The sequence below is a fragment of the Prionailurus viverrinus genome, chromosome B4, assembly GCF_022837055.1.
Source record: "Prionailurus viverrinus isolate Anna chromosome B4, UM_Priviv_1.0, whole genome shotgun sequence".
NCBI lineage: Eukaryota > Metazoa > Chordata > Mammalia > Carnivora > Felidae > Prionailurus > Prionailurus viverrinus.
This window is the reverse complement of record NC_062567.1, coordinates 28,154,166-28,179,585: the sequence shown is the minus strand read 5'-3', so window position 1 is coordinate 28,179,585 and position 25,420 is coordinate 28,154,166. Positions and strand designations below refer to the sequence as shown.

The window sequence follows — 25,420 nt, the reverse complement described above, 5'->3', positions numbered from 1 at the left end:
TAAAACCATGCGTTGCATTGGTTTGTTTTCCAAAGAGCATCTTTCATCTATTGAGTTAATTATCTAATGTAAGAAGTATAGCATGGAAATTCACATGTTCTGTCCTGAGTTTCATGCCTTGGCAAATACTATTAAATTATAATATAAAATAGTATTTGATTGACAATGTCATCTTAACAGCACTGTAACTGTTTTCAAATTGCTTTGTATGTCATTGTTTTGGTCATTTGTTCGTTCCTCAACTTTGCTAAATTAAAAACAAAATGTGTAGATCTACTTTACTTGAAAAACCAGTTGGATCATGTAAGCATTAGTCATGTTAGTATATATTTTTTTGATTTGGAAAAATCGAATGTCTCTTGAGAGATTTGTTGAAATCTCTGTTTGTTGAAAAATTCGAATCATAGGTTAGGGACCTTGAACATGGTTTTAGGTATAAAAGGAAGAAGAAAAACTTTATTATTTCAGCTTTACAATTGTCTTAAATATTGGCATGTTTAAATGGAAGGTGTTCTTAGGACTTCTTCCCTTGGTAGTTTAGACCAGGGAGGGCAGTCATTCTGAAATTTTTTTTTGACTTTGGGTAAAAGTTGAAAGGGCCTAGATATCAACATTTAAACTCTTAACTCTGTCTTTTCTTGGTATTTCAAAGGAAGGCTCTCAAAAAACTGCTGTCAGTGAGAGTAATAGTTTCGAGAACCAGGTTATGTTTAGACAGATAGCAACCAGCAGTCTCTGTTACATTTGAGAAGACTTGCCATGTCCTAGTTCTTTTAAGAAAGAATGTGGAATAAAATAAATTTATAAGTTATATTCTCAATTGACAAGCTAATCATTAAATAGATGTTCAAATGATATTAAGTATCTAAGATGTGAAATTCTATGAAAATATAAAAAAATTAAAAATTCACTTGAATAGTATTACATTAGTAAATATTTTGGCAGTATGGCAGGATTCTAATTTTTTCCTAATTAGTGTATGTGATTAAATATATGCGTGTATTCTCAATTTTGTTTTGATTTGTTTGATATCACTATCTTTAATTTTCTTTAGTCTTTATATTATATAGTCAGGACATTAATAGTATGTAGCATAACTTTATTTTTTATTTACGTAATATAATTGAAGAATTAGCATTTCCTTTATAGTTGTCCACATTGCTTCAACTAGATATTTAACTGAAATACTAGTTTCAGAAATTGTCAGATAAGACCTACTTAGATTTCTGTGCACTACACATACACGCGCACACACACACACGGAAAAATCTATAAAGGAAGTGAAATCTCATAAGAGGTTTAGAAAATTTACATTCTTTAAGTTAAACCAGTTTTCATTAAACTCTGGCTTATTATATTAATAGTAAAGTCCTTTAGTTATGTAATAGAAGTGACTTCATGTTACTTCTATATCTCTTCATGACTTTAAAGCTCAATTACAAACACTTATGAAAATTATTTTTTATTAGAAAAAAATTTTTTTTACATTTATTTATTTTTTGAGAGACATAGCGAGACAGAGCACAAGTTGGGGAAGGGCAGAGAGAGAAGGGGACACAGAATCCGAAGCAGGCTCCAGGCTCTGAGCTGTCAGCACACAGCCTGATGTGGGGCTCAAACTCACAAACCGTGAGATCATGACCTGAGCTGAAGTTGGTCATCCAACTGACTGAGCCACCCAGGCGCCCCCAAATTATTTGATTTTTAGCAGGTACCTGTTGGCTTTGAGAAAGGAGTTTCATACCCTGCGTTGCAGTTACACTTAGAGAAGTAGGAAATGGTGACTGAATTGTGGTGGAACAGTGGGATGTAAAGATGGCTGGATCATATGTGGACTGTCACCTACAGAAGCAAAAGCTTTTACCTCATTGAGTTATTGGAAGGAGCAATAATGTGACATATGCAGGAGCACTTTGTAAATTTTAATGTGCTCTGCAGCCAAAACACATTTACTCATTTAATCTATATTGTCCTTGAAATAAATACTGCGATGGAAAATTTTTCGTGGAAATCTAGAGTTCTGACTTACAAAATGTGTACTTGTATTACACATAGAACAGTGTGTGGTCCGAGAGAAATGGTTCTGTGTCATTTTAATGTAGTTATTTTTTGCTGATTGCTCTCTCTGCATGCCATCAGGCTAGTGTTCAGGTATGTAGTGTTTAATGTCGCTTTCATCACCATGCTTCTATTCCAGAATGTGTACATGTATGTGTGTGTGCTTGGTGGGATTTTCGTTTTGTTCTCTTTTGTTGTTGTGTGTCTGTGTTGTAGCAGTTTTTTTGTTTTGTTTTGTTTTGGTTTTGGTTTGTTTACAGTACATGTTCATGCTCCCTCATTCATCATTGTCTCACAGTGATATGGTAAAGCTCGTACAAGTCCCCAACGATGGAGGGCCTCTGGGAATCCATGTAGTGCCTTTCAGTGCTCGAGGCGGCAGGTAACGTATCTTGGAGGTTTTTAATTGAATCATAATGTTGAGTGTTTTATCTTCATTCATGCTCAGATATAGAGTGGTGTTGATTTAGCATATGCTTAATAGGAACATTTTCATTTGGGGGCACTCACTACTTCATACGTATACATCATAATCATGGAAAGCACTCAGGCTGATGAAGAAATCAAGCATTTAAATTATTCTAATAATTTTATTGGTCATCACACATCCCTGCAAACATTGTACTTTGCTGTACATTGGTGAAACACTTTAGAGTCAGAACTCGAGCTGAATTTCCAAAATTAAGGGAGAGCTTAAAGCAGTTTTCTGGAAAAATTTATCCAATAAAAATTATCTGGGTAACTTAGGGAATGATTCATGTTAAATTCATTTTTATGTTTATTTAGTTCTTTAATCTTGAAAGATTTTTATGATTATGTTTGAAATTTGTGAAAGTTAAATAAGCTAGAGATGTATTTCCTACCATGCGACTTGTGGCTCCTTCTTTTTTCAATCTCTGCACACTCAAATGTCAAATTTTGTACAGCTAATGACTTCATTAATTTATAGAATGTGTATCTTTAAAAACTTCAAATGTTGTATGAGTTTCTTTTCTTCTGCCTTTTTTTCTGTGAAAAAAACTATCCTTGGGTTTATTAAATTTTTATTTTAATATGTTTATTAAATTGTGAATTGATACTGCAACTAAGGATGATGGGCCTCTGTTAACAAGTGACGGGCATTGCATCCTTGCCCTGGAGCTGTTAACTGTTAAGTGCTTGAAGTTTACTTACACACTCTCCTAAATCCCATCCAGTAATTACCTGGTGAAATCTATTTATGAACTACTTGGCTTCTCATTCTTTCTTTTATTGTTATAATTATATTTATTTATTTTTTAACTTCCTTTACACTGGGACAAGAAAGGGGAAAGCTGGCAGATGGCCTTAGACCAGTGACTTGAGATGTAGTTCACATCTGTAGTTCACTGTTGCCAGGGAATTGCAAGCATGTAGCGTGGTGTAAAAAACAGATGGAATGTCAGTGATAAGTGTGTGATTCAATTATTTACTTAAGTTTTTTGATTGAGTATTGTACCACTGTCCTAATTGTGGTGACTCCAGATTTCATCTCGTTGATAGAGCACAGGCTTTATGGAATGTCTGGAAGCTGAAACTGATTTACCAAGAACTCTGCTGGAGTAAGAGGCTTGACAGTTAGTGTTATATAACAAGCTGTGAACTTCACCTTGAATTTTGAGGTGGTGTTATATTCACAGGGTTCTGACTGCTTTCTCTTTTTTCCTCCTTCTCTTTGTTTATTTTTAAACTCTAGAGAAGCATTGAAATTTCTTTAAGGCACTTTCGTTTAAACACAGTTCTTTTTCAAAATGGACTTTGCCTTTATTTCCTTTAAAGAATACAATTTTAAATGATCTCAAAAGTTAAATCTTTTTTCACTTATTTTACGAGTAGAAAGAAAAAAGATAAGGTAAACTGTGTGGATTATAGCTTCCTGATATTAGTGTACCTTTACCTTCCTGTGGGATGTAACTTTTCACAAATGGGACTTAATTGTGTATATACCAGCTTTGAAGCAGTATTTCATTTTTTGTTGTTATTGAAGTATAATTGATGTTAGTTTCAGGAGTTCAATGTAGTGATTTGACATTTATATACATTCTGAAATGATCACCATGATAAGTCTAGTTACCATGTCACCAAAGTTAATAAATAATATTGTCTGTATTCCCCATGACTTATATTCCCATGACTTATGTATTTTATAATTGGAAGTCTGTTCTTCTAGATGCCCTTCACCCATTTTATCCACCCCCAAAACTCACTCTCTTCTTGCAACCATCGGTCTTTATCTGTGAGTCGGGTTTTGCTTTGTTTTGTTTGTTCATCTGTTTTGCGTTTTAGATTCTACATGTAAGTGAAATCATAGGGTATTTGTCTGACTCATTTCACTTAGCATAGTACCTGGAAGCTCCATCCATGTTGTCACAAATGGCAAGTTTTTCTTCTATTTAATGGCTGAGTAGTATTCCATTGTATACCCATACCACATATTTATCCCTTTAGCTATAGATGGACACTTAAGTTGCTTCCATATCTTGACTACTGTAAATTAAGCTGCAATGAACATAGGGGTACATATATCTTTTCCAGTTAGTTTTTTTGTTTTCTTTGGATAAATACACAGAAGTGGAATTGCTGAATTGTACAGTAGTTCTTTTTTTAATTTCTTGAGAAACCTCTGTACTGTTTTCCATAGTGGTAGCACTAATTCCTACCAACAGTGAATGAAGGTTTCCTTTTCTCCACATCCTCACCAATACTTGGTATTTTGTGTGTTTGTGTTTGTGTGTGTATGTGTGTGGGGTGGGGTTAGTCAGTCTGGAAGTTGTGAAATGATCTTATTGTGGTATTAATTTGCATTTCCCTGATAATTAGTGATGTTGAGCATGTTTTCATGTGCCTTTTGGCTATAGAAAAAATGTCTACTCAGATCTTCTGCCCATTTTTAATTTTTTTGCCTTGGAGTTGCATGAGTTCTATATATATATTGGATATTAGCTGTTTTTTTAAAATATGAATTTCAAGTATTCTCTCCTATTTAGCACAGTACGTTTTCATTTTGTTGACAATTTCCTTCACTTGCAAAAACTTGTTCATTTGCTGTACTCTCATTTGTTTATTTTTGCTTTTGTTGTTCTTGCCTTGGAGTCAAATCCAAAAAATATCACTAAGACCAATGTCGAGGTGGTTATCACCTATGTTTTCTCCTTGGATTTTTATGGCGTTAGATCTTATGTTCAAATCTTTAATCCATTTTAAGTTATTTTGCATATGCCTTAAGATGCAGTCCAGTTTCATTCATTTGCATGTAGCTATCCAGTTTTCCCATGCCATTTGTTAAAGAGACTGTCCTTTCCCTGTTGTATATTCTTGCCTCCTTTCTCATAAATTAATTGATCATGTAAATATGTATGTATTTTTGACCTCTCTGTTTTGTTTTCTTGATCTGTGTGTCTGTTTTGTGCCAGTACCATAATGTTCTGATCACAATAGCTTTGTAGTATAGTTTGAAATCAGGGAGCATCATGCCTCTAGCTTTGTTCTTCTTTCTTAATATTGCTTTGGCTATTTGGGTTCTTGTGTGCTTCTAAAAGAATTTTAGGATTGTTCATTTTAATTCTGTAAAAAATGCCATTGAAATTTTGATAGGGATTGCAGTGAATCTGTAGGTTGCTTTGGGTAATATAGACTAGAGTGTTGTGTTTTCATTTTTATTTGTTTCCAGGTATTTTGGTTTTGGCTGCTTCTTTTGTTGTTATTGTTAATCCATTGGTTGTTTAGTAGCCTGTTGTGTGGTCTCTATGTGTTTTGTTTTTTTCCAGTTGTTTCTTGAAGGTGATTTCTGCTTTCATACTGTTGTGGTTGGATAAGATGCTTAATAGGATTTAAAAAAATTTTTTTTAACGTTTTTTTTTTTAATTTTTTTTGCATTCTTTCTTTTATTTTATCTTAATTTTTATTTTTTAAAATTTACATCCAAGTTAGTTAGCATATAGTGTAATAATGATTGCAGGAATAGAACTTAGTGATTCATCACTTAGATATAACAGCCAGTGCTCATCCCAAAAAAATGCCCTCCTTAATGCCCTCGCCCATTTAGCCCACCCCCCAAACAACCCTCAGTTTGTTTTCTTTTCTTTTTTTTTTTAATATATGAAATTTATTGTCAAATTTGTTTCCATACAACACCCAGTGCTCATCCCAAAAGATGCCCTCTTCAATACCCATCACCCACCCTCCCCTCCCTCTCACCCCCCATCAACCCTCAGTTTGTTCTCAGTCTCTTATGCTTTGGCTCTTTCCCACTCTAACCTCTTTTTTTCCTTCCCCTCCCCCATGGGTTTCTGTTAAGTTTCTCAGGATCCACAAAGGAGTGAAAACATATGGTATCTGTCTTTCTCTGCATGGCTTATTTCACTTAGCATCACACTCTCCAGTTCCATCCACGTTGCTACAAAGGGCCATATTTCATTCTTTCTCATTGCCATGTAGTACTCCATTGTGTATATAAGCCACAATTTCTTTATCCATTCATCAGTTGATGGACATTTAGGCTCTTTCCGTAATGTGGCTATTGTTGAGAGTGCTGCTCTAAACATTGGGGTACAAGTGCCCCTATGCATCAGTACTCCTGTATCCCTTGGGTAAATTCCTCGCAGTGCTACTGCTGGGTCATAGGGTAGGTCTATTTTTAATTTTTTGAGGAACCTCCACACTGTTTTCCTGAGCGGCTGCACCAGTTTGCATTCCCACCAACAGTGCAAGAGGGTTCCCGTTTCTCCACATACTCTCCAGCATGTATAGTCTACTGATTTGTTCATTTTGGCCACTCTGACTGGCATGTGGTGATATCTGAGTGTGGTGTTGATTTGTATTTCCCTGATGAGGAGTGACGTTGAGCATCTTTTCATGTGCCTGTTGGCCATCCAGATGTCTTCTTTAGAGAAGGGTCTATTCATGTTTTTTGCGTGTTTCTTCACTGGATTATTTGTTTTTCAGGTGTGGAGTTTGGTAAGCTCTTTATAGGTTTTGGATACTAGCCCTTTGTCTGATATGTCATTTGCAAATATCTTTTCCCATTCCGTTGGTTGCCTTTTAGTTTTGTTGATTGTGTCCTTTGCTGTGCAAAAGCTTTTTGTCTTCATGAGGTACCAATAGTTCATTTTTGCTTTTAATTCCATTGCCTTTGGGGATGTGTCAAGTAAGAAATTGCTGTGGCTGAGGTCAGAGAAGTCTTTTCCTGCTTTCTCCTCTAGGGTTTTGAAGGTTTCCTGTCTCACATTCAGGTCCTTTATCCATTTTGAGTTTATTTTTGTGAATGGTGTGAGAAAGTGGTCTAGTTTCAACCTTCTGCATGTTGCTGTCCAGTTCTCCCAGCACCATTTGTTAAAGAGACTGTCTTTTTTCCATTGGATGTTCTTTCCTGCTTTGTCAAAGATGAGTTGGCCATACGTTTGTGGGTCTAGTTCTGGGGTTTCTATTCTATTCCACTGGTCTGTGTGTCTGTATTGTGCCAATACCATGCTGTCTTGATGATGACAGCTTTGTAGTAGAGGCTAAAGTCTGGGATTGTGATGCCTCCTGCTTTGGTCTTCTTCAAAATTCCTTTGGCTATTCGGGGTTTTTTGTGGTTCTGTACGAATTTTAGGATTGCTTGTTCTAGCTTCGAGAAGAATGCTGTGCAGTTTTGATTGGGATTTCATTGAATGTGTAGATACCTTTGGGTAGTATTGACATTTCGACAATATTTATTTTTCCAACCCATGAGCACATAATGTTTTTCCATTTCTTTATGTCTTCTTCAATTTCCTTCATAAGCTTTCTATAGTTTTCAGCATACAGATCTTTTACATCTTTGGTTAGATTTATTCCTAGGTATTTGATGATTCTGGTGCAGTTGTGAATGGGATCAGTTTCTTTATTTGTCTTTCTGTTGCTTCATTATTAGTGTATAAGAATGCAACTGATTTCTGTACATTGACTTTGTATCCTGCAACTTTGCTGAATTTATGTATCAGTTCTAGCAGACTTTGGGTGGAATCTGTCAGATTTTCCATGTATAATATCATGTCATCTGCAAAAAGTAAAAGCTTAACTTCATCTTTGCCAATTTTGATGCCTTTGATTTCCTTTTGTTGTCTGCTGACACTAGAACTTCCAACGCTATGTTAAACAACAGCGGTATGAGTGGACATCCCTGTCGTGTTCCTGATCTCAGGGAAAAAGCTCTCAGTTTTTCCCCATTGAGGATGATGTTAGCTGTGGGCTTTTCATAAATGGCTTTTATGATGTTTAAGTATGTTCCTTCTATCCCAACTTTCTCGAGGGTTTTTATTAAGAATGCTGAATTTTGTCAAATGCTTTTTCTGCATCGATTGACAGGATCTTATGATTCTTATCTTTTCTTTTATTAATGTGATATATCGTGTTGATTGATTTGCGAATGTTGAACCAGCCCTGCATCCTAGGAATGAATCCCACTTGATCATGGTGAATAATTCTTTTTATAAGCTGTTGAATTCGATTTGCTAGTATCTTAACGAGAATTTTTGCATCCATATTCATCAGGGATATTGGCCTGTAGTTCTCTTTTTTTACTGGATCTCTAGTCTAGGAATCAAAGTAATACTGGCTTCATAGAATGTGTCTGGAAGTTTTCCTTCCCTTTCTATTTTTTGGAATAGCTTTAGAAGGATAGGTATTATCTCTGCTTTAAATGTTTGGTAGAATTACCCAGGGAAGCCATCTGGTCCTGGACTCTTATTTGTTGGGAGATTTTTCATAACTGATTCAATTTCTTTGCTGGTTATGGGTCTATTCAAGCTTTCTATTTCCTTCTGATTGAGTTTTGCAAGTGTGTGGGTGTTTAGGAATTTGTCCATTTCTTCCAGGTTGCCCAGTTTGTTGGCATATAATTTTTCATAGTATTCCCTGATAATTGCTTGTATCTCTGAGGGATTGGTTGTAATAATTCCATTTTCATTCATGATTTTATCTATTTGGGTCCTCTCCCTTTTCTTTTTGAGAAGCCTGGCTAGAGGTTTATCAATTTTGTTTATTTTTTTCAAAAAACCGACTCTTGGTTTCATTGATCTGCTCTACAGTTTTTTTAGATTCTATATTGTTTATTTCTGCTCTGATCTTTATTATTTCTCTTCTTCTGCTGGGTTTAGGATGTCTTTGCTGTTCTGCTTCTATTTCCTTTAGGTGTGCTGTAGATTTTGTATTTGGGATTTTTCTTGTTTCTGGAGATAGGCCTGGATTGCAATGTATTTTCCTCTTAGTACTGCCTTCGCTGCATCCCAAAGCATTTGGATTGTTGTATTTTCATTTTCGTTTGTTTCATTTTCATTTTCGTTTGTTTCCATATATTTTTTAATTTCTTCTCTAATTGCTGGTTGACCCATTCATTCTTTAGTAGGGTGTCTTTAACCTCCATGCTTTTGGAGGTTTTCCAGACTTTTTCCTGTGGTTGATTTCAAGTTTCATAGTATTGTGGTCTGAAAGTATGCATGGTATGATCTCAATTCTTGTATACTTATGAAGGGCTGTTTTGTGACCCTGTATGTGATCTATCTTGGAGAATGTTCCATGTGCACTCAAGAAGAAAGTATATTCTGTTGCTTTGGGATGCAGAGTTCTAAATATATCTGTCAAGTCCATCTGATCCAGTGTAGCATTCAGGGCCCTTGTTTTTTTATTTACCGTGTGTCTAGATGATCTATCCATTGTTGTAAGCGGAGTATTAACGTCCCCTGCAATTACCACATTCTTATCAATAAGGTTGCTATGTTTGTGAGTAATTGTTTTATATATTTGGGGGCTCCCGTATTTGGTGCATAGACATTTATAATTGTTAGGTCTTCCTGATGGATAGAGCCTGTAATTATTATATAATGCCCTTCTTCATCTCTTATTACAGCCTTTAATTTAAAGTCTCATTTGTCTGATGTAAGTATGGCTACTCCAGCTGTTTTTTTCACTTCCAGTAGCATGATAGATAGTTCTCCATCCCCTCACTTTCAATCTGAAGGTGTCCTCAGGTCTAAAATGAGTCTCTTGTAGATAGCAAATAGATGGGTCTTGTTGTTTTATCCATTCTGATACCCTATGTCTTTTTGTTGGCGCATTTAGTCCATTTACATTCAGTGTTATTATAGAAAGATATGGGTTTAGAGTCATTGTGATAACTGTAGGTTTCATGCTTGTAGCGATGTCTCTGGTAGTTTGTCTCACAGGATCCCCCTTAGGATCTCTTGTAGGGCTGGTTTAGTGGTGATGAATTCCTTCAGTTTTTGTTTGTTTGGGAAGACCTTTATCTCTCCTTCTATTCTAAATGACAGATTTGCTGGATAAAGGATTCTCAGCTGCATATTTTTTCTGTTGATCACATTGAAGATTTCCTGCCATTCCTTTCTGGCCTGCCAAGTTTCAGTAGAGAGATCTTTCACGAGTCTTATCGGTCTCCCTTATATGTTAGAGCATGTTTATCCCTAGCTGCTTTCAGAATTTTCTCTTTATCCTTGTATTTTGCCAGTTTCACTATATGTCGTACAGAAGATCGATTCAAGTTACGTTTGAAGGGAGTTCTCTCTGCCTCTTGGATTTCAATGCCTTTTTCCTTCCCCAGATCAGGGAAGTTCTCAGCTATTATTTCTTCAAGTACACTTTCAGCACGTTTCCCTCTCTCTTCCTCCTCTGGAATACCAATTATGTGGATTATTTCTCTTTAGCGCATCACTTATTTCTCTAATTTTCCCCTCATACTCCTGGATTTTTTAATCTCTCTTTTTCTCAGCTTCTTCTTTTTCCATAATTTTATCTTCTAGTTCACCTATTCTCTCCTCTGCCTTCTTCAATCCGAGCTGTGGTCGCCTCCATTTTATTTTGCAGTTCATTAATAGCATTTTTAGTTCCTCCTGGCTGTTCCTTATTCCCTTGATCTCTGTAGCAATAGATTCTCTGTTGTCCTCTATACTGTTTTCAAGCCCAGCAATTAATTTTATGACTATTATTCTAAATTCACTTTCTTTTATATTGTTTAAATCGTTTTTGATCAGTTCGTTAGCTTTCGCTATTTCCTAGAGTTTCTTTTGAGGGGAATTCTTCCGTTTCGTCATTTTGGATAGTCCCTGGAGTGTTGTGGAACTGCAGGGCACTTCCCGTGTGCTGTTTTGAATAACTGACGTTGGTGGGGGGGGGGGGCTGCAGTCAGACCTGATGTCTGCTCCCAGCCCACCACTGGGGCCACAGTCAGACTGGTGTGTACCTTCTCTTCCCCTCTCCTAGGGGCGGAATTCACTGTGGGGTGGTGTGGCTCATCTGGGCTACTTGCACACTGCCAGGCTTGTGGTGCTGGGGATCTGGCGTATTAGCTGGGGTGGATCGGCAAGGTGCACAGGGGCGGGAGGGGCAGGCTCAGCTTGCTTTTCCTTCAGAGATCTGCTTTGGGAGGGGCCCTGCGGCACCAGGAGGGAGTCAGACCTGCCGCCGGAGGGATGGATCCGCAGAAGCACAGGTGTGGTGTTTGCACGGTGCAAGCAAGTTCCCTGACAGGAACTTGTTCCCTTTGGGATTTTAGCTGGGGGATGGGCGAGGGAGATGGCAGTGGCGAGAGCCTTTGTTCCCCGCCAAGCTGAGCTCTGTCGTCCGGGGCTCAACAACTCTCCCTCGCCTTGTCCTCCAGCCCTCCTGCTCTCTGAGCAGAGCTGTTACCTTATAACCTTCCAGATGTTAAGTCCAGCTTGCTGTCAGAACACACTCCGTCCAGCCCCTCTGCTTTAGCAAGCCAGATTCGGCGGGGGCGGGGGAGAGCTTTGTTTGTCTGGCAGGCTGCCCCTCCGCCCTGGCTCCCTCATGCCAGTCCCCAGTCCGTGTAGCGCGCACTGCCTCTCCGCCCTTCCTACCCTCTTCCGTGGGCCTCTCATCTGCGCTTGCCTCCAGATAATCCATTCTGCTTGTCTTCTGGTGGTTTTCTGGGTTATTTAGGAAGGTGTGGGTGGAATCTAAGTGATCAGCAGGACGCGGTGAGCCCAGCATCCTCCTGTGCTGCCATCTTCCTCTTGTTTTCTTAATGTTTATTTTTGAGAGAGACACAGAGCGCACGTGGGAGAGGGGAAGAGAGAGAGGGAGACACAGAATTCGAAGTAGGCTCAGGCTCTGAGCTGTCAGCACAGAGCCTGATGCGGGGCCTGAATTCACAAACTGTGAAATCATAACCAGAGCTGAAGTCAGATGCTTAACTGACAGCCACCTAGGCGCCCCTGGGTCTTGTTCTTTTTATCCATTTAGCCACCCTATGTCTTTTTATTGAAGGATTTAGTATTTACATTTAAGGTAATTATTGATAGATATGTACTTATTGCCATTTTGTTTAGTTTTTTTTTCTGGTTGTTTTTATAGTTCTCTGTTCCTGCTTGCTGTCTTTCTTTGTGGTTTGATGACTTTCTTTTAGTTTTATGTTTAGATATTCTCATTTTTTTGTGCGTATTTTAAGATTTTGTTTAATGGTTACCATGATATTCATATATGAGTGTGTGTGTATGTGTATGTGTGTGTGTATGTGTAGCAATTTATTTTGATAGTGATTTAAGTTAGATGGCATTCCAAATGCACTGTATTTTTACTACCCATCCCCAGTGTTGTATGTTTTTGATATTGTATTTAAAGCTTTTTATTTTGTGTATCCCTTATCTAATTATTGCAGTTACAGTTGATTTTACTACTTTGTTTTCATACTAGCCTCATAAGTGGTTAATCTACTACCTTACTCTATATTTGCTTTATCAGCGTGATATTTTTTCTTTCATATATTTTCTTACTTCTAGTTATGGCCTTTTGTTCAGAGGTTAAAGAAGTCTGTTTATCAATTCTTTTGTATTGCCAGTTTTGTGGTGATGAATTACCTTATTAGCCTTTGCTTGTCTCGAACTTTGTCTCCTTCAGTTCGGAGTAACCTTGCTGGGTAGAGTATTCTTGGTTGGAAGTTGCTTTTGTTTTTTCCCAACACTTTGAGTATATCATGCCACTTCCTTCTGTCTTGCAGAGTTTCTGTTGAAAAGTCATCTGGTAGTCATCTGCAGTTTCCCTAGTTATTTTTCTCTTGCTGCTTTTAAAATTCTCTCTTTAACTTTTGACATTTGATAATTACAGTGTGTTTTAGTGTGTCTTTCTGTGTCCTGTAGTTTGGGACTTTCTATGCTTCCTGGACCTGGATGTCTTTTTCCTTCTCTAGGTTAGGGAAGTTTTTAGCCGTTGTTTCTTCAAATAAGTTTCTGCCTCTTTCTTTCTTTCTTTCTTTCTTTCTTTCTTTCTTTCTTTCTTTCTTTTTCTGGGACTCATATTATGAATGTAGCATGTTTGATATTTTCCCACAGATCCTTGAATCTATTCTCATTTAAACTTTTTGTTTATCTTTTTGAAGTTCTGTTTGTGTTTGGGTGATTTCCACTACCTTGACTTCGAGATCACAGACACATTTTTCCGTATTGTCTAACCTCCTTTTGATCCCATCTAGTGAATTTTTCAGAGCAGTTGTTGTATTCTTTAGCTCTGTGAAGTGTGTTTGGTATTTGCTTTTATTTTTCTGTCTCTTTGTTGAAATTCTCAGTCTGTTGATCTATTTTTCTTCTGACTTTAGCATTTTATGAACTTTTTCTCAGATAAATTACTTACCTCTGTTTCATTAAGGTTTTTGTCTTGGATTTTATCTTGTTCTTTCATCTAGAACATGTTCCTCTGTTTCCTCATTTTGCTTCATTCTCTGTATTTGTTTTTATGTATTATGTAAAACAGTTATATCTCCCTGTGCTTGTGAATGACTCTGTATAGGAGATGAACCTTAACATTTAACCTTACCCTTGTTCTTGGTTGTCTTTTGAGATGTCTGTCCAATACTTTCAGTTCTATGGAGTCCAGAACCCCAACCCTCCCACCCCACCCAAGTCTGGTGTGCAAGGGACACAACACATGCCTGTTCAACTATGGCAGGGTCCAGGGGTAGAAGGCATGAGTCTGCTCATCTGCTGTGCCTAGATGTGCTGGCCAGTGGGGAGGGGGTGTTGCTCTCCCACAGCTGTTAGTTGGTTAGAGTGAGGTACAAAAATGGCACCTGCCAATACTGGCATTAGCAATGTAGAAGTAGTTTATAAAAATGGTATCCACTAGTATTCTGTCCCTAGAGAGAATACCAGCAGACTTCTGCCCCTCTGGTAGATACTTTAAGTTTAACAAGTAAAGTTCTTTCACCTGTGGTCTAGACTTTTTTCAAACTCCTGTTTTGTGACCTGGGTCCTACATGTGAGCCCTTTAATCGGGAAATCTTTGTTCTTGATAGCCCTGTGGTTCTCCTTAATGTAATTCCTGTGGCTTTCAAAGCCAGATATTGGGGGTTCCTCACTCTGCTTTAGACGCTGAGGGTTTTGGTACCTAGCATCGAACACAAATCCCTTGCTCCTCAGGAAGAAGCTGTGTGTGTGTGTGTGTGTGTGTGTGTGTGTGTGTGTGTGTGTGTGTGTAGGTTTGTCCTGATTTATGTATGTATGTTTTTATTTGTATTTTGTGTTTTGAGTTTTTTCCCAATTGTGGGTCACTGTGTTGGGGGTTTTGGCAAGAGTATGTCTCTGTGTGGTCTTTTTGTCCTTTCTTGTGGAGTAGCTCTTCAGCTGGTTCTGAGGTCCTTTTCTGAGAGAACTCTTCCATGTGTAGCTGTACATGTGTGGTATCTGTGGAAGAAGGTGAGTTCGGGATCTTCCTATGCTGTCTTCTTGAACCGCTTCCTGCCCTCCCATTTAAATGAGACTTAACCAGTATTTCAATTATAAACATGCCATTTTCTGTAATTTATTACACATTTCCTCCCTTAATGTGAAAGGATATTAGGATAAAATAAATAGATGAAAAGCCTAGAGCAAAAGGAAAACAAGATAGATAAGTAAATGTAGTATAGATTAATTCAATGGAAGCAATTTCACAAAATCCACTGGTTACCATGGTGTTAGAGATACAGAACACATTCAAGTAGACAAGTATCCCTTTGCAGAACTAAAAGTTGTTTTATAGCTGAGTCATTTTTAACATTTTTTAAATGTTATTTTTTTATTAGAGAGAGAGAGAGAGAGAGAGAGAGAGAGAGAGAGAGAGAGATGGGGGGGGCAGAGAGAGAGAGAGAGGAAGACACAGAATCTTAAGCAGGCTCCAGGCTATGAGCTGTCAGCACAGAGCTTGATGTGATGCTCGAACTTATGAGCTGTGAGATGATGACCTGAGCCAAAGTCAGCTGCTTAACCAACTGCACCCCCCAGACGCCCCCCCTGAGTCATTTTTAATCTCGGTTGATTTGGCATTTAACAAAGACTGTCTTGTGCAACTTTCTTATATAAGGGACAAAGAGATTAAGAAAATCAGATTCTACAATTGTAAACTCTTTTTAGACATTACCAGTTTTGATATTGGGAAACAACAAAGAACAAAGAAATATTTGTTCTTTTCTCTGTACTTAATGTTGCTTTTTTAAGCTTACTCATTGACTTGATAGTAATGGTTCTTCAGAGTTAGGTTTTCATTGGGAGAGAAAATGCAGGCAGGCTGCTCAAAATCATAGAAATCAATCTTGAGGAGGCAAAGACACCCATGGTCCTTGTTCTCTGAAATGCTTACACTTAGATTCTTCTCATTCAATCAGAAACCTTCCCAAGGTTTTACCGTGTGATAATTCCTGAGTTAGGTGCTAGGACACAAAGATGAACAGGACATAGTCTTTCTCTAGGGATCTGCAACCAAGATGGAGTGATGGCCCCAAATCACACAATTGTAATTATGTGATAAATGTTGATATATGATAGGTACTCCATGAATTGATAGAAGAGGAATTGTCTGAATTAGGTAACTGAAGCTGGCTTGTTGCAGAAGATGATTTCAAATGTGATGACAGCTTATAAAGGAAGCTACATCAGCTCCATGGTGGCTGAAAGGGCAAATTAAGCAATGTAGTATAGCAGAAAGGAAGAAATTAAGTGGAACTTGTGAAGAAATTGCACATGTATCTAGTGGGAATAAAAGAATACATACTCATGGGATGTTAGTTGAAATTTCCAAGAATAACTTCACTTGTACAAAATTCCAGTCTTATTTGAGCCTTCTCAATTTTGAAGATACAGCTAATTGAAGAACACTTCCTGAATACTTCTTTTTGTAAAAGTGACCCATATCTGTCAGTATTGCCTTCTGATTTAGATTTCAAAGCCAAAAAGTCTAAGAAATAATGCAGGATGTGAATTATATATCATAAAGAGAAAACACACAACGCAGGACATCTCAAGTAAAAATATAATTCAGGAAAAAATGTGAAGTCAATGTTAGAGAAATTTTTGTAGCCACTTAAGTATTATTATGGCCTGAGGCATAATGAAGTTTTTTGAATAAGGATCTTGCTAGGCCTACTATTTTCTAGAGCAAAACTGGAAGGTGTTTTTTGATTGGAGGCATCAGTGACACTTGGCATATGGCTTCTCATCCCCTAACCACTTCCTCAGTACCTAGATAGAGACACAAATAGATGCATGGAAATGACAGTTTTATCTTCCCCTTGATTCTGTTTTTCTTTTTTCTTTAAAATTTATTTTTTTAATTCCAGTTTACAGTTTAATATTAGTTTTAGGTATATAATATAGTGATTCAGTACTTCCATACATCACCTGGTGCTCATCACAAGTGCACTCCTAAATCCACATCACCTATTTAACCCATTCCCCACCCACCTTCTCTCTGGTAACCATCAGTTTTTTCTCTATAGTTAAGAGTCTGTTTCTTGGCTTGTCTTTCTCTCTCCTTCTCCTCCTCTTCTTCTTCTTCTTCTTTTCTCTTTGCTCATTTGTTTCTTAAATTACACATATGAGTGAAATCACATGGTATTTGTCTTTCTGTGACTTATTTTGCTTAGAATAATACCCTCTGTCTCCATCCATATCATTACAAATGGCAAGATTTGATCCTTTTTTATAGCTAAGTAACATTTTCATTGTACATGTAAACCACATCTTCTTTATGCATTCATCAGTCAGTGGACACTTAGGCTGTTTGCATTATTTGGCTATTGTAGATAATGCTGCTACAACTATTGGATGCATGTATCTTTTTGAATTCATATTTTTTTTATTCCTTGGATAAATACTAAGAAGTGCAATTTCTGGATAGTAGGGTAGTTCTATTTTTAACTTTCTGAGGAACCTCCATATTGTTTTCCAGAGTGACTGCACTAGTTTGCATTTCCACCAACAGTGCAAGAAGGTTCTCCTTTCTCCACATGCTTGCCAACACCTGTTGTTTCTTGTGTCATTGATTTTAGCTGTTCTGACAGGTGTGAGGTGATACCTCTTTGTAGTTTTGATTTGTATTTCCCTGATGATGAGCGATGTTGAGCATCTTTTCATGTGTCTGTTGGCCATCTGCATGTCTTCTTTGGAAAAATATCTATTCATGTCTTCTGACCTTTTTAATTGGATTATTCATATTTTGAGGGTTGAATTTGATCAGTTCTTTATAGATTTTGGATACTAAACCTATATCGTATGTCATTTGCAAATATCTTTTCCCAGTCCGTAGTTTGCCTCTGAGTTTTGTTGATTGTTTCCTTCCCTGTTATACTGTTTTACTTTAGTCATCATCTTGTAAATTATTCAAAAATAAAATAAACTGATTCCCATCCAGAGCTCTTTTACACAGTTTCATTACCTTGAAATCAATTTTAACTTCACACATATAATTTGATTTCCTCCTGATTTAAAAGTCAAACATAACTTTCTTATTTAAATCACACATGCTACTATTTTCATGAAGGTTATGCCAAATAATTGTCATTTCCTTTGGCAGAAAACTGTGTTTTATATATTTTATATTCCTAGGTCTTAACCCATAGGTATTACTCAGTAATGCTTACACAGTAAAAGTGTGTATGAACCTGTGACTATCCATATTAGCTATGGCATTGCTATAGTAGATATAGAGAAATATCCTGGCTTGATTGTTGTTAATGAGCTTTTCTGAGGCTGATAATGCTAGGTATTTAAGAAGCAAGATAAAAAAATTATATACTATAGAAGTTGGGTTTATGAAATTATAAGATTTAAATTTGGTTTTAAGGGACTTAAAATTCCAACTGAAAAATGTGTTTATTAAAAAATCCATGCTACATTTTCAAAAGAGCTATATGCACAAGTGCCATAGGGATTTAGCAGAAGTATGGAAATATTGAATGCTGTCGTCAACCTTCAGTGAAGCAATGGAGCTTGCTCGGTTCTTTGAAGAAAATATAGGAGTTATTCTAGTGACATTCTGGAAAGATATTCTTTCCCAAGGAGAGAATATATGAAAGGAAGATGCTACATACACATGTGCACGATTTGGTAAGAACTAACGAGTAAAGGATTTGAAACAGAATGTATTATAAGATAGCACTGGAGGGATTGTTAGAAAGCACTTTATGAGTGACCTATGAGACTTCATTCACTAAAAATAATGGAGACATTGTTAAAGGTTTTTAAGAAATAGGATTGTATTTAAAAAAAAAAATTATTCTTTTACTTGGACTCTACAGTTTAACTTAGAGTGGAAATTCTACAACATTTCCCTTGTGGAAACAAGTGTGGCAAAGCATATTGTTTTTGATAAAATGCAGTCTGTTTTTCTGGGTCTTTTCTGTAATGGATATTTCCCATTTATATACATTCTTGGTTATTATTAAGCCAGTGGTCTTTGGAGTGTTCTATCACAGTACCTTTTCTTTTGCAAATAGTAGTTATATGGTTGTGCTTATTTTGTCAAGGAAGTTGTTGGATTCTCCCCCCCTCCCACGCCTTTTTTTTTTTTTTTTTTTTTAAAGATCTGGTATCTACCAGGCAGTGTTCTTGTTTCTAGGTGGAGGGAAGATCAAGGCTTGGCAAAACCTTTACAGGGTCAGATATTCAATGTTTTTGCATTGTGGGTCACCTGAGTTTCCACTGCAAGCATTCGATTCTGTCATTGTAGCATGAAAGCAACCATAGGCAATATATAACTAAATGAGTGTGGCTATGTTCCACTAAAGCCGCATTTACAAAAACAGGTGGCAGGCTTAGTCTTAATGTTGGCTTGTGGGCCATAATTTGATAAAAATGCCCGCCATCATGGAGTTTCTCTTTCTCTTTCTCTTTCTCTTTCTCTTTTTCTTTTCTCTTTCTTTTTCTTTTCTTTTTCTTTCTTTCTTTTGTTTTCTTTCTTTTCTTTCTTTTCTTTATTTCATTTTCTTTCTTTCTTTTCTTTCTTTCTTTTTTTTAAATTTATTTATTTTGAGAGAGACAGAGAGAGAACAAACATGTGCGCGTGCACTCACAGAAGTGGGATAGGGGCAGAGAGAGAGGGAGAGAGAGAATCCGAAGCAGACTCAGTGCTGTCAGCTCAGATCCTGATGTGGGGCCTCGAACTCATGATACTTGAACTGAAACCAAGAGTCAGACTTTTATCCTACTGAGCCACCCAGGTGCCCCATGATGGAGTTTCGATTCTAATATTTTTCATATCTAAAATTCCTTCTCCTCTGTTTCCTATTCATAATATTTGGAGAGGGAGACAAGAGCCCAAAATTTCATTGCCTCTTACTGGTAGATAAGAAAGTCTTTCTATTGTAACTCTATGTTATTAACTACCAACACACACCCCTAATTCTCAGGAATTCCCAGAAGGCAGCAAATTAAAAAAACAAACTCATTTAACATCTTCCAATTAGTAACAAGTACTCACAGGACTCTTCTTCGTTTATTTGATTGTCAATCCTGAGACTTAAAGGAAAAATCTAGTTTTGGAAAAGCAGCCCTTCCTTGGTAAGACAGGAAGGGAAGGAGGAAGAGTATGTGTGTCTGTGTGCGTCTCTGTATGTTTCTAGCTTTCTGCAAATGGCTACTGCTGGCATTGCCTTATTAATCATTCACTTTTTTTTTTTTTAATTTTTTTTTTCAATGTTTATTTATTTTTGGGACAGAGAGAGACAGAGCATGAACAGGGGAGGGGCAGAGAGAGAGGGAGACACAGAATCGGAAACAGGCTCCAGGCTCCGAGCCATCAGCCCAGAGCCTGACGCGGGGCTCGAACTCACGGACTGCGAGATCGTGACCTGGCTGAAGTCGGACGCTTAACCGACTGCGCCACCCAGGTGCCCCAATCATTCACTTTTTATAGATGAATTTTTTTCAACCATTTATCTTCAATTTAATATTTACAGTATCAGGTGAAGGGGCTATACTATCCTTTCAATTACTGCATTAAAGTTTTTCTTCATGACTTTTTCCCCTGGACTTTTTGCTTTATAATACATCAAAAACAAGAAGTTTGTTTCTTTTTCAGAATTTCTAGTTAGGAATGCTGTGTTACCTTTCTGTCAATCAGTGACTAACTTGACCACATGTTATCTTTATGTTTTTGGCAGAGGAGTTGTTCGGAACTGTTCAACTTTTAAGGCCAGAGATACTGGGACAGAATTCAGCTCTGTCTTTTAGCAAGGGAGCAAGTTAGCTTTGTTTAGCGTCAGTCTTTACATCTGAGGGATGGACACTCCAGTGACTTTGTATGGCTTAAATAGGAAAATATATGCAAATTACACCATATATGTAAAGTACATTTAGCAGAGTACTTGGCAGTGACAGCTAATAAAAATGATATTTTATCTTCCTTTGATCTTCCTGTCATGTGCGTTAGAATTTCCTCCATATTGCTGATTATTCTGTTTGTTTAGATAGGTGCTGATTAGTGTATGAAATAGTAGAAAATGATCATTTTTTTCTTCTGTTTTGAATCCAAGATGAGAATTACTGCTGTCATATATTCAAGATTTGCAAAACAGTTGACCCTTGAGCAACACAGGTTTGAACTGTGCAGGTCCATTTATTTATGGATTTGTTTCCACTATAAGTACAGTGCAGTATGTAAATGTTTTTTGTCTTTCTTATGATTTTCTTGTTAACATTCTTTTCTCTAGCTTACTTTAAGAATATAGTATACGGTACATATAACATGCAAAATATGTGCTAATTGACTTACGTTATCAGCAAGGCTTTGGTCAGTAGTAGGTTGTTAGTAGTTATGCGTTTGGAAAATCAAATTTATGTGCAGATTTTTTTACTGTGCTGCGGATCAGCACCCCTAACTCCACGTTGTTCATAGGTCAACTGTACATACTAGTTTAGTTCATTGGGTGTATATATGTTAATGAAGAAATAGAGCCAATTTGAATTTCATGGAACCTAGTTCAGGTCAGGAAAGCTTTATGCAAGGTGTGTATATTTCAGATCATGGTAGAATTTTGAAATTATCACTTTTCAAAGAAATATGCTCTTGAACTTTGAGTATTCAATTTTCATTACTTCTGAGAAAACACAATGTAACTTCATGAACTGAATCTGTAGCTTTTATCTGAAAGTTTTTAATTGTGCTTTCTTAGCTGTAGGCTTATTTGTTCTAATAAAGGATTACAATAATACCTTTGTTTTAGGTAGAAAAGTATAGTTTACATTTCGATAAATCTTGCTTCTTTAAATATAGAAGTATGATGCTTGTCATTTCTGCCCTAAGCTGAAAGACTTCTCTATTTTTATTTACCTATTAGAGATTTAAAAAGCAAAGATTTTGTTTTTTAAACTTGGAACTTCTCTGAACTTTCTTCTGTTTGTATCTGCTATGAAGATGGCTGTGGTTCTCAGGGATCAAATGTAGATAATTTCTGGCCCCTCATGTTTAGTGTTCAGTGAACTGAGAGAGTCTTATTGATGGAATCCCATTCTGCATACTCCCACTCTGCCTTCAGTATGGTTGTGGTGTTTATACTGTGTCAGCTTTTGTTAAGATGAATTATGATCATGACCATACAACTGGGTGGCAGTTGTGGGAGTTTACATTATCAAAGCAAAACTCAGACTTGCTTAGCCAATTTAGATGTCAATAAAACCTTTGTTACTTATTTTCAGTTTTATCATTGGTTGTAATTTATACTTAGAATTGAAAATGTTAACATGTATGACTGAGTTTGTTTTAATTAAGTGCATAATTAGGCTAATGAACCTTGTGAAAATGTAGTGGTGCAATCCTTAATATAATCTAAGCAGTTAAATTTCTAATTATACATCCCAAATCATGCTGCATTTCAATGGCTTTGCTTTCTGTATTCTTCTTTGCATTGCTCCCCCTTTATGGTAAGAAACATTGCTCAAGAGCCATGAGGATAGGCTTAAAGAAATAGTTGTGTATTTGCATATTTTTATTGGAGGGAAGTTATTCAGAAGTGAGTTTCGTACATAGTGGACATAGTGTTTTTTTCCCCCAAATTTAAAAAAAATATATAGGAAACAGTGGAAAAGGGGGGAGGCCTAGAGATGTTTCAGATTTATCAGGAAAAAAAAATCTATGTGCTCAGAGAGCATATGTGCCAAGTAGGGTTTACATTAGATTTGCACACGAGGTGCAGGAGTCTCTGCTTCTGTCCCCCTAAACCCTACAGACACGCCTTCATAAGTCTGCCTGCCACATTCATCCATCCACCATGTCTCTTCTTCTGTGTCTGTCAGCACAACCCACCTAGGCAATTCTGCTCCTGGGCTGATCCCTCCAAGTAGAGCTCACCTGGCTGCCTCTCTTCCCTCTTCTTCTTCATATATATATGTATGTATTTTTTTTTTTTTTCTTGTGCAAGGTGACTTCTGGAAAATGGTTGTCCCCAATAAGGAATTCTGGTACTGACTTCCTAGAAGAAGAACTATTCTCTGTCCTAGCACACTGACATACCAAAATGCTCGGAATTTTGTTAGCTTCGAGTATTTTCTCTAAAAAGTGTTAAAGGAACCACAACACCATAGGCAGTCAGTTCTTCATCACTTCAGAACAAATACTGGCTGCTGGTTGAATTTGCAAAATATATACCTAACATGTGTTTTTAATTATACAGTTTGAGATGGCTTTAAATTGAAAGTGGGAGGTATGGAAATCTCCGTGCTTGCTCTCATGTGTTTCAGGAACATGACAGTGTTATCACTTACCCATGATTTCCCTTCAGAGGGTACTTTTCATTCTCAGTCTTGCTGTTATGGTATCAGTTCAATTTTCTTGTGAAGTTTTTTTTTTTTTTTTTTGATAGTTCATTCCCATTCCTTTTGTAATCATTTTCACCTAGTGAAGCAAATGAGATAATTTTGCAGATTGTACCACTTTACTTTTAAATTAATCCATTCTTTTGGAGAGAATGATTCTAATAGTGTGGTCAAGTACTTAGAAATCAGCAGGCTACTAACTTCTCCTTAATTCAGTCTGTTCCATTGATTCCCTGATCACTTGCTGTGTTACTCAGGGTGAAATTCATCCTCCCTGCCCCCCCCACCCCCGCCCTCATCAGTATCCTAATCCTGAGTGCCGAGAAAAAGGATTCTGAGATTTTTGTGGCTATTTTAATAACTGGATTGTAAAAGCCTCTTTTAATAAACTTCTGTTTATATTCCATGTAAATGTGATGGTGTATTTATTTATGATTTATAACATTTTCTACTGTATATTAGGATTACTGATGAATTAGGCTGTATATGCGGACTTAGAAAGACAAGCCATTCAATAAATGAAGCATGTCATGCTTTTTTACTTTGAATTATTATTCTAGAGTGATTCCCGGCTGGGGGGTGGGGTGGGGAGTAGATTATAAAAGAAAAATGAGTATTTAGATGAATACAAATCCATAGACCTATTGTGAAAAATAGTGATGCCACTTGTAGAATTAAATTACAGATTTCCAAGTTGTGTTATTTTAAACTGTCATAAATACTGAAAGGATCTATCTGGGGTAAATTTGTAAATTTAAACAAATCATCAATAATAGTTAACTGCTGAACAATTTTCATTAAACATAATCTGTCTATATATGTGTATAGATATTTCTTTAAAAATATGTGGGCTATTTAGAATATATAACATATTTCAGAGTACATAAGAACCTAATAATTATTAGTCACTTTTGATTACAGGAGTATTGTAACCATATTGAAAAATCATTCATGATTTCACCGATTAAAAACTAATTAACTAATTGGAGTGATGCTTGGTAGGGCATACTCTTACTGCACACTGAATGCATGCACTGTGGAATAGCTTTCTTGGTCTATAGAGAGATTTAGCAACAGGTGTGGCACCACATATCTGGTTATGTTATGATTGGCTGTGGTGGCTGAGTCATCTTTTCCTTCAAGCTGTCCTTTTACATGGTTGCTTTGATGGTAAAGTGGCCAAAATGTTTTCTACTTCTCATACTACCAATGACTGATTTAATTTGATTTCTCAAATTATTTTCTCTCATTCAACAGAATAATAGATACATCTTAATAATAATAATGTGTTGTCATAGAATACCTCAATCAATTGCATGGAATGCCTTAGTCAATTGCACGTAGAAACACACTAAGACAATAGGGAAGTATGGGGAGACAGATCATGGGCATGATGACATTTTAACATAACCTAATTATTGGTGGCATATTGTGGAATCTCTTCCTTCCACATAGGACTCAGACAGTTAAGTGCTTGTACGGCTATGTCAGCATACTTTGTTCTCACCTTTGAGCCGAGAGAATTTTTGTATTTGTTTAATTCCAGTATATGGTAGTAAGTAACCAAAAATTACCTGTGTAATAATGTTTTTATCAGTCACTAAGATTTTTTTAGACTCTTACACTAGTAGGTACTAATCATCAAATGTTAAAATTACAAAAGGCAATTTAAATATTATCTCTTCTGGGGTACCTGGGTGGCTTAGTCAGTTAAGCATCCTACTCTGGTTCGTGAGTTCGAGCCCCCCATCAGGCTCTGTGCTGACAGCTCAGAGCCTGGAGCCTGCTTCAGATTCGAAGTGCCTCCCTCTCTTACTGCCCCTCTCCTGCTCATGCTCTGTCTCTTTGTCTCTTTCTCTCTTTCTTTCAGAAATAAATGAATGTTACAAAAAATTAAGAAAAATACAATTTAAATATTATCTCCTCTGATTATTTTTGCATGTTAGTAGACTTGACCATAGTAAAACATGCTGTAATATACTTAATAATAAAAATTAAAATGAAGTTAAAGTATGATTCAATAAATATTCATGAAAGAAACAAGTTTAAGCTGCAAAGTAACAAGTGAAAAAGGACTTTTGTTTTTAAGTCAGTTTATTTCAGTTCAATCATATATTTGGTGTAAATGACATTTTCGTGAAAAAAAAGAATCTGAACCTAAGTTTCCCTTTGATTGTATTCTATTTTGCAAAAAGTTTGTTAGAAACATGAGACTTGTTTGTATCAGCTCAACTCAGTTTTCCTTCATTAATGATCTTGCTACCAGCTAGGTGCTTGAGTGTGCCTTGCTGAAT

At 36.7% G+C, this 25,420-nt stretch overlaps 1 protein-coding gene across 14 annotated transcripts in view; it reads left to right on the top strand.

Moving 5' to 3' along the window:
- PARD3 (par-3 family cell polarity regulator) overlaps positions 1 to 25,420 on the top strand; it is a 676,275-nt gene that overhangs the window by 376,912 nt on the left and 273,943 nt on the right. For all 14 annotated transcript variants that reach the window (XM_047865961.1, XM_047865959.1, XM_047865960.1 and 11 more), the window contains one exon: positions 2,357 to 2,440. In XM_047865961.1, the coding sequence (XP_047721917.1) occupies positions 2,357 to 2,440 (84 nt within the window). The remainder of the gene's footprint in view (positions 1 to 2,356; positions 2,441 to 25,420) is intronic.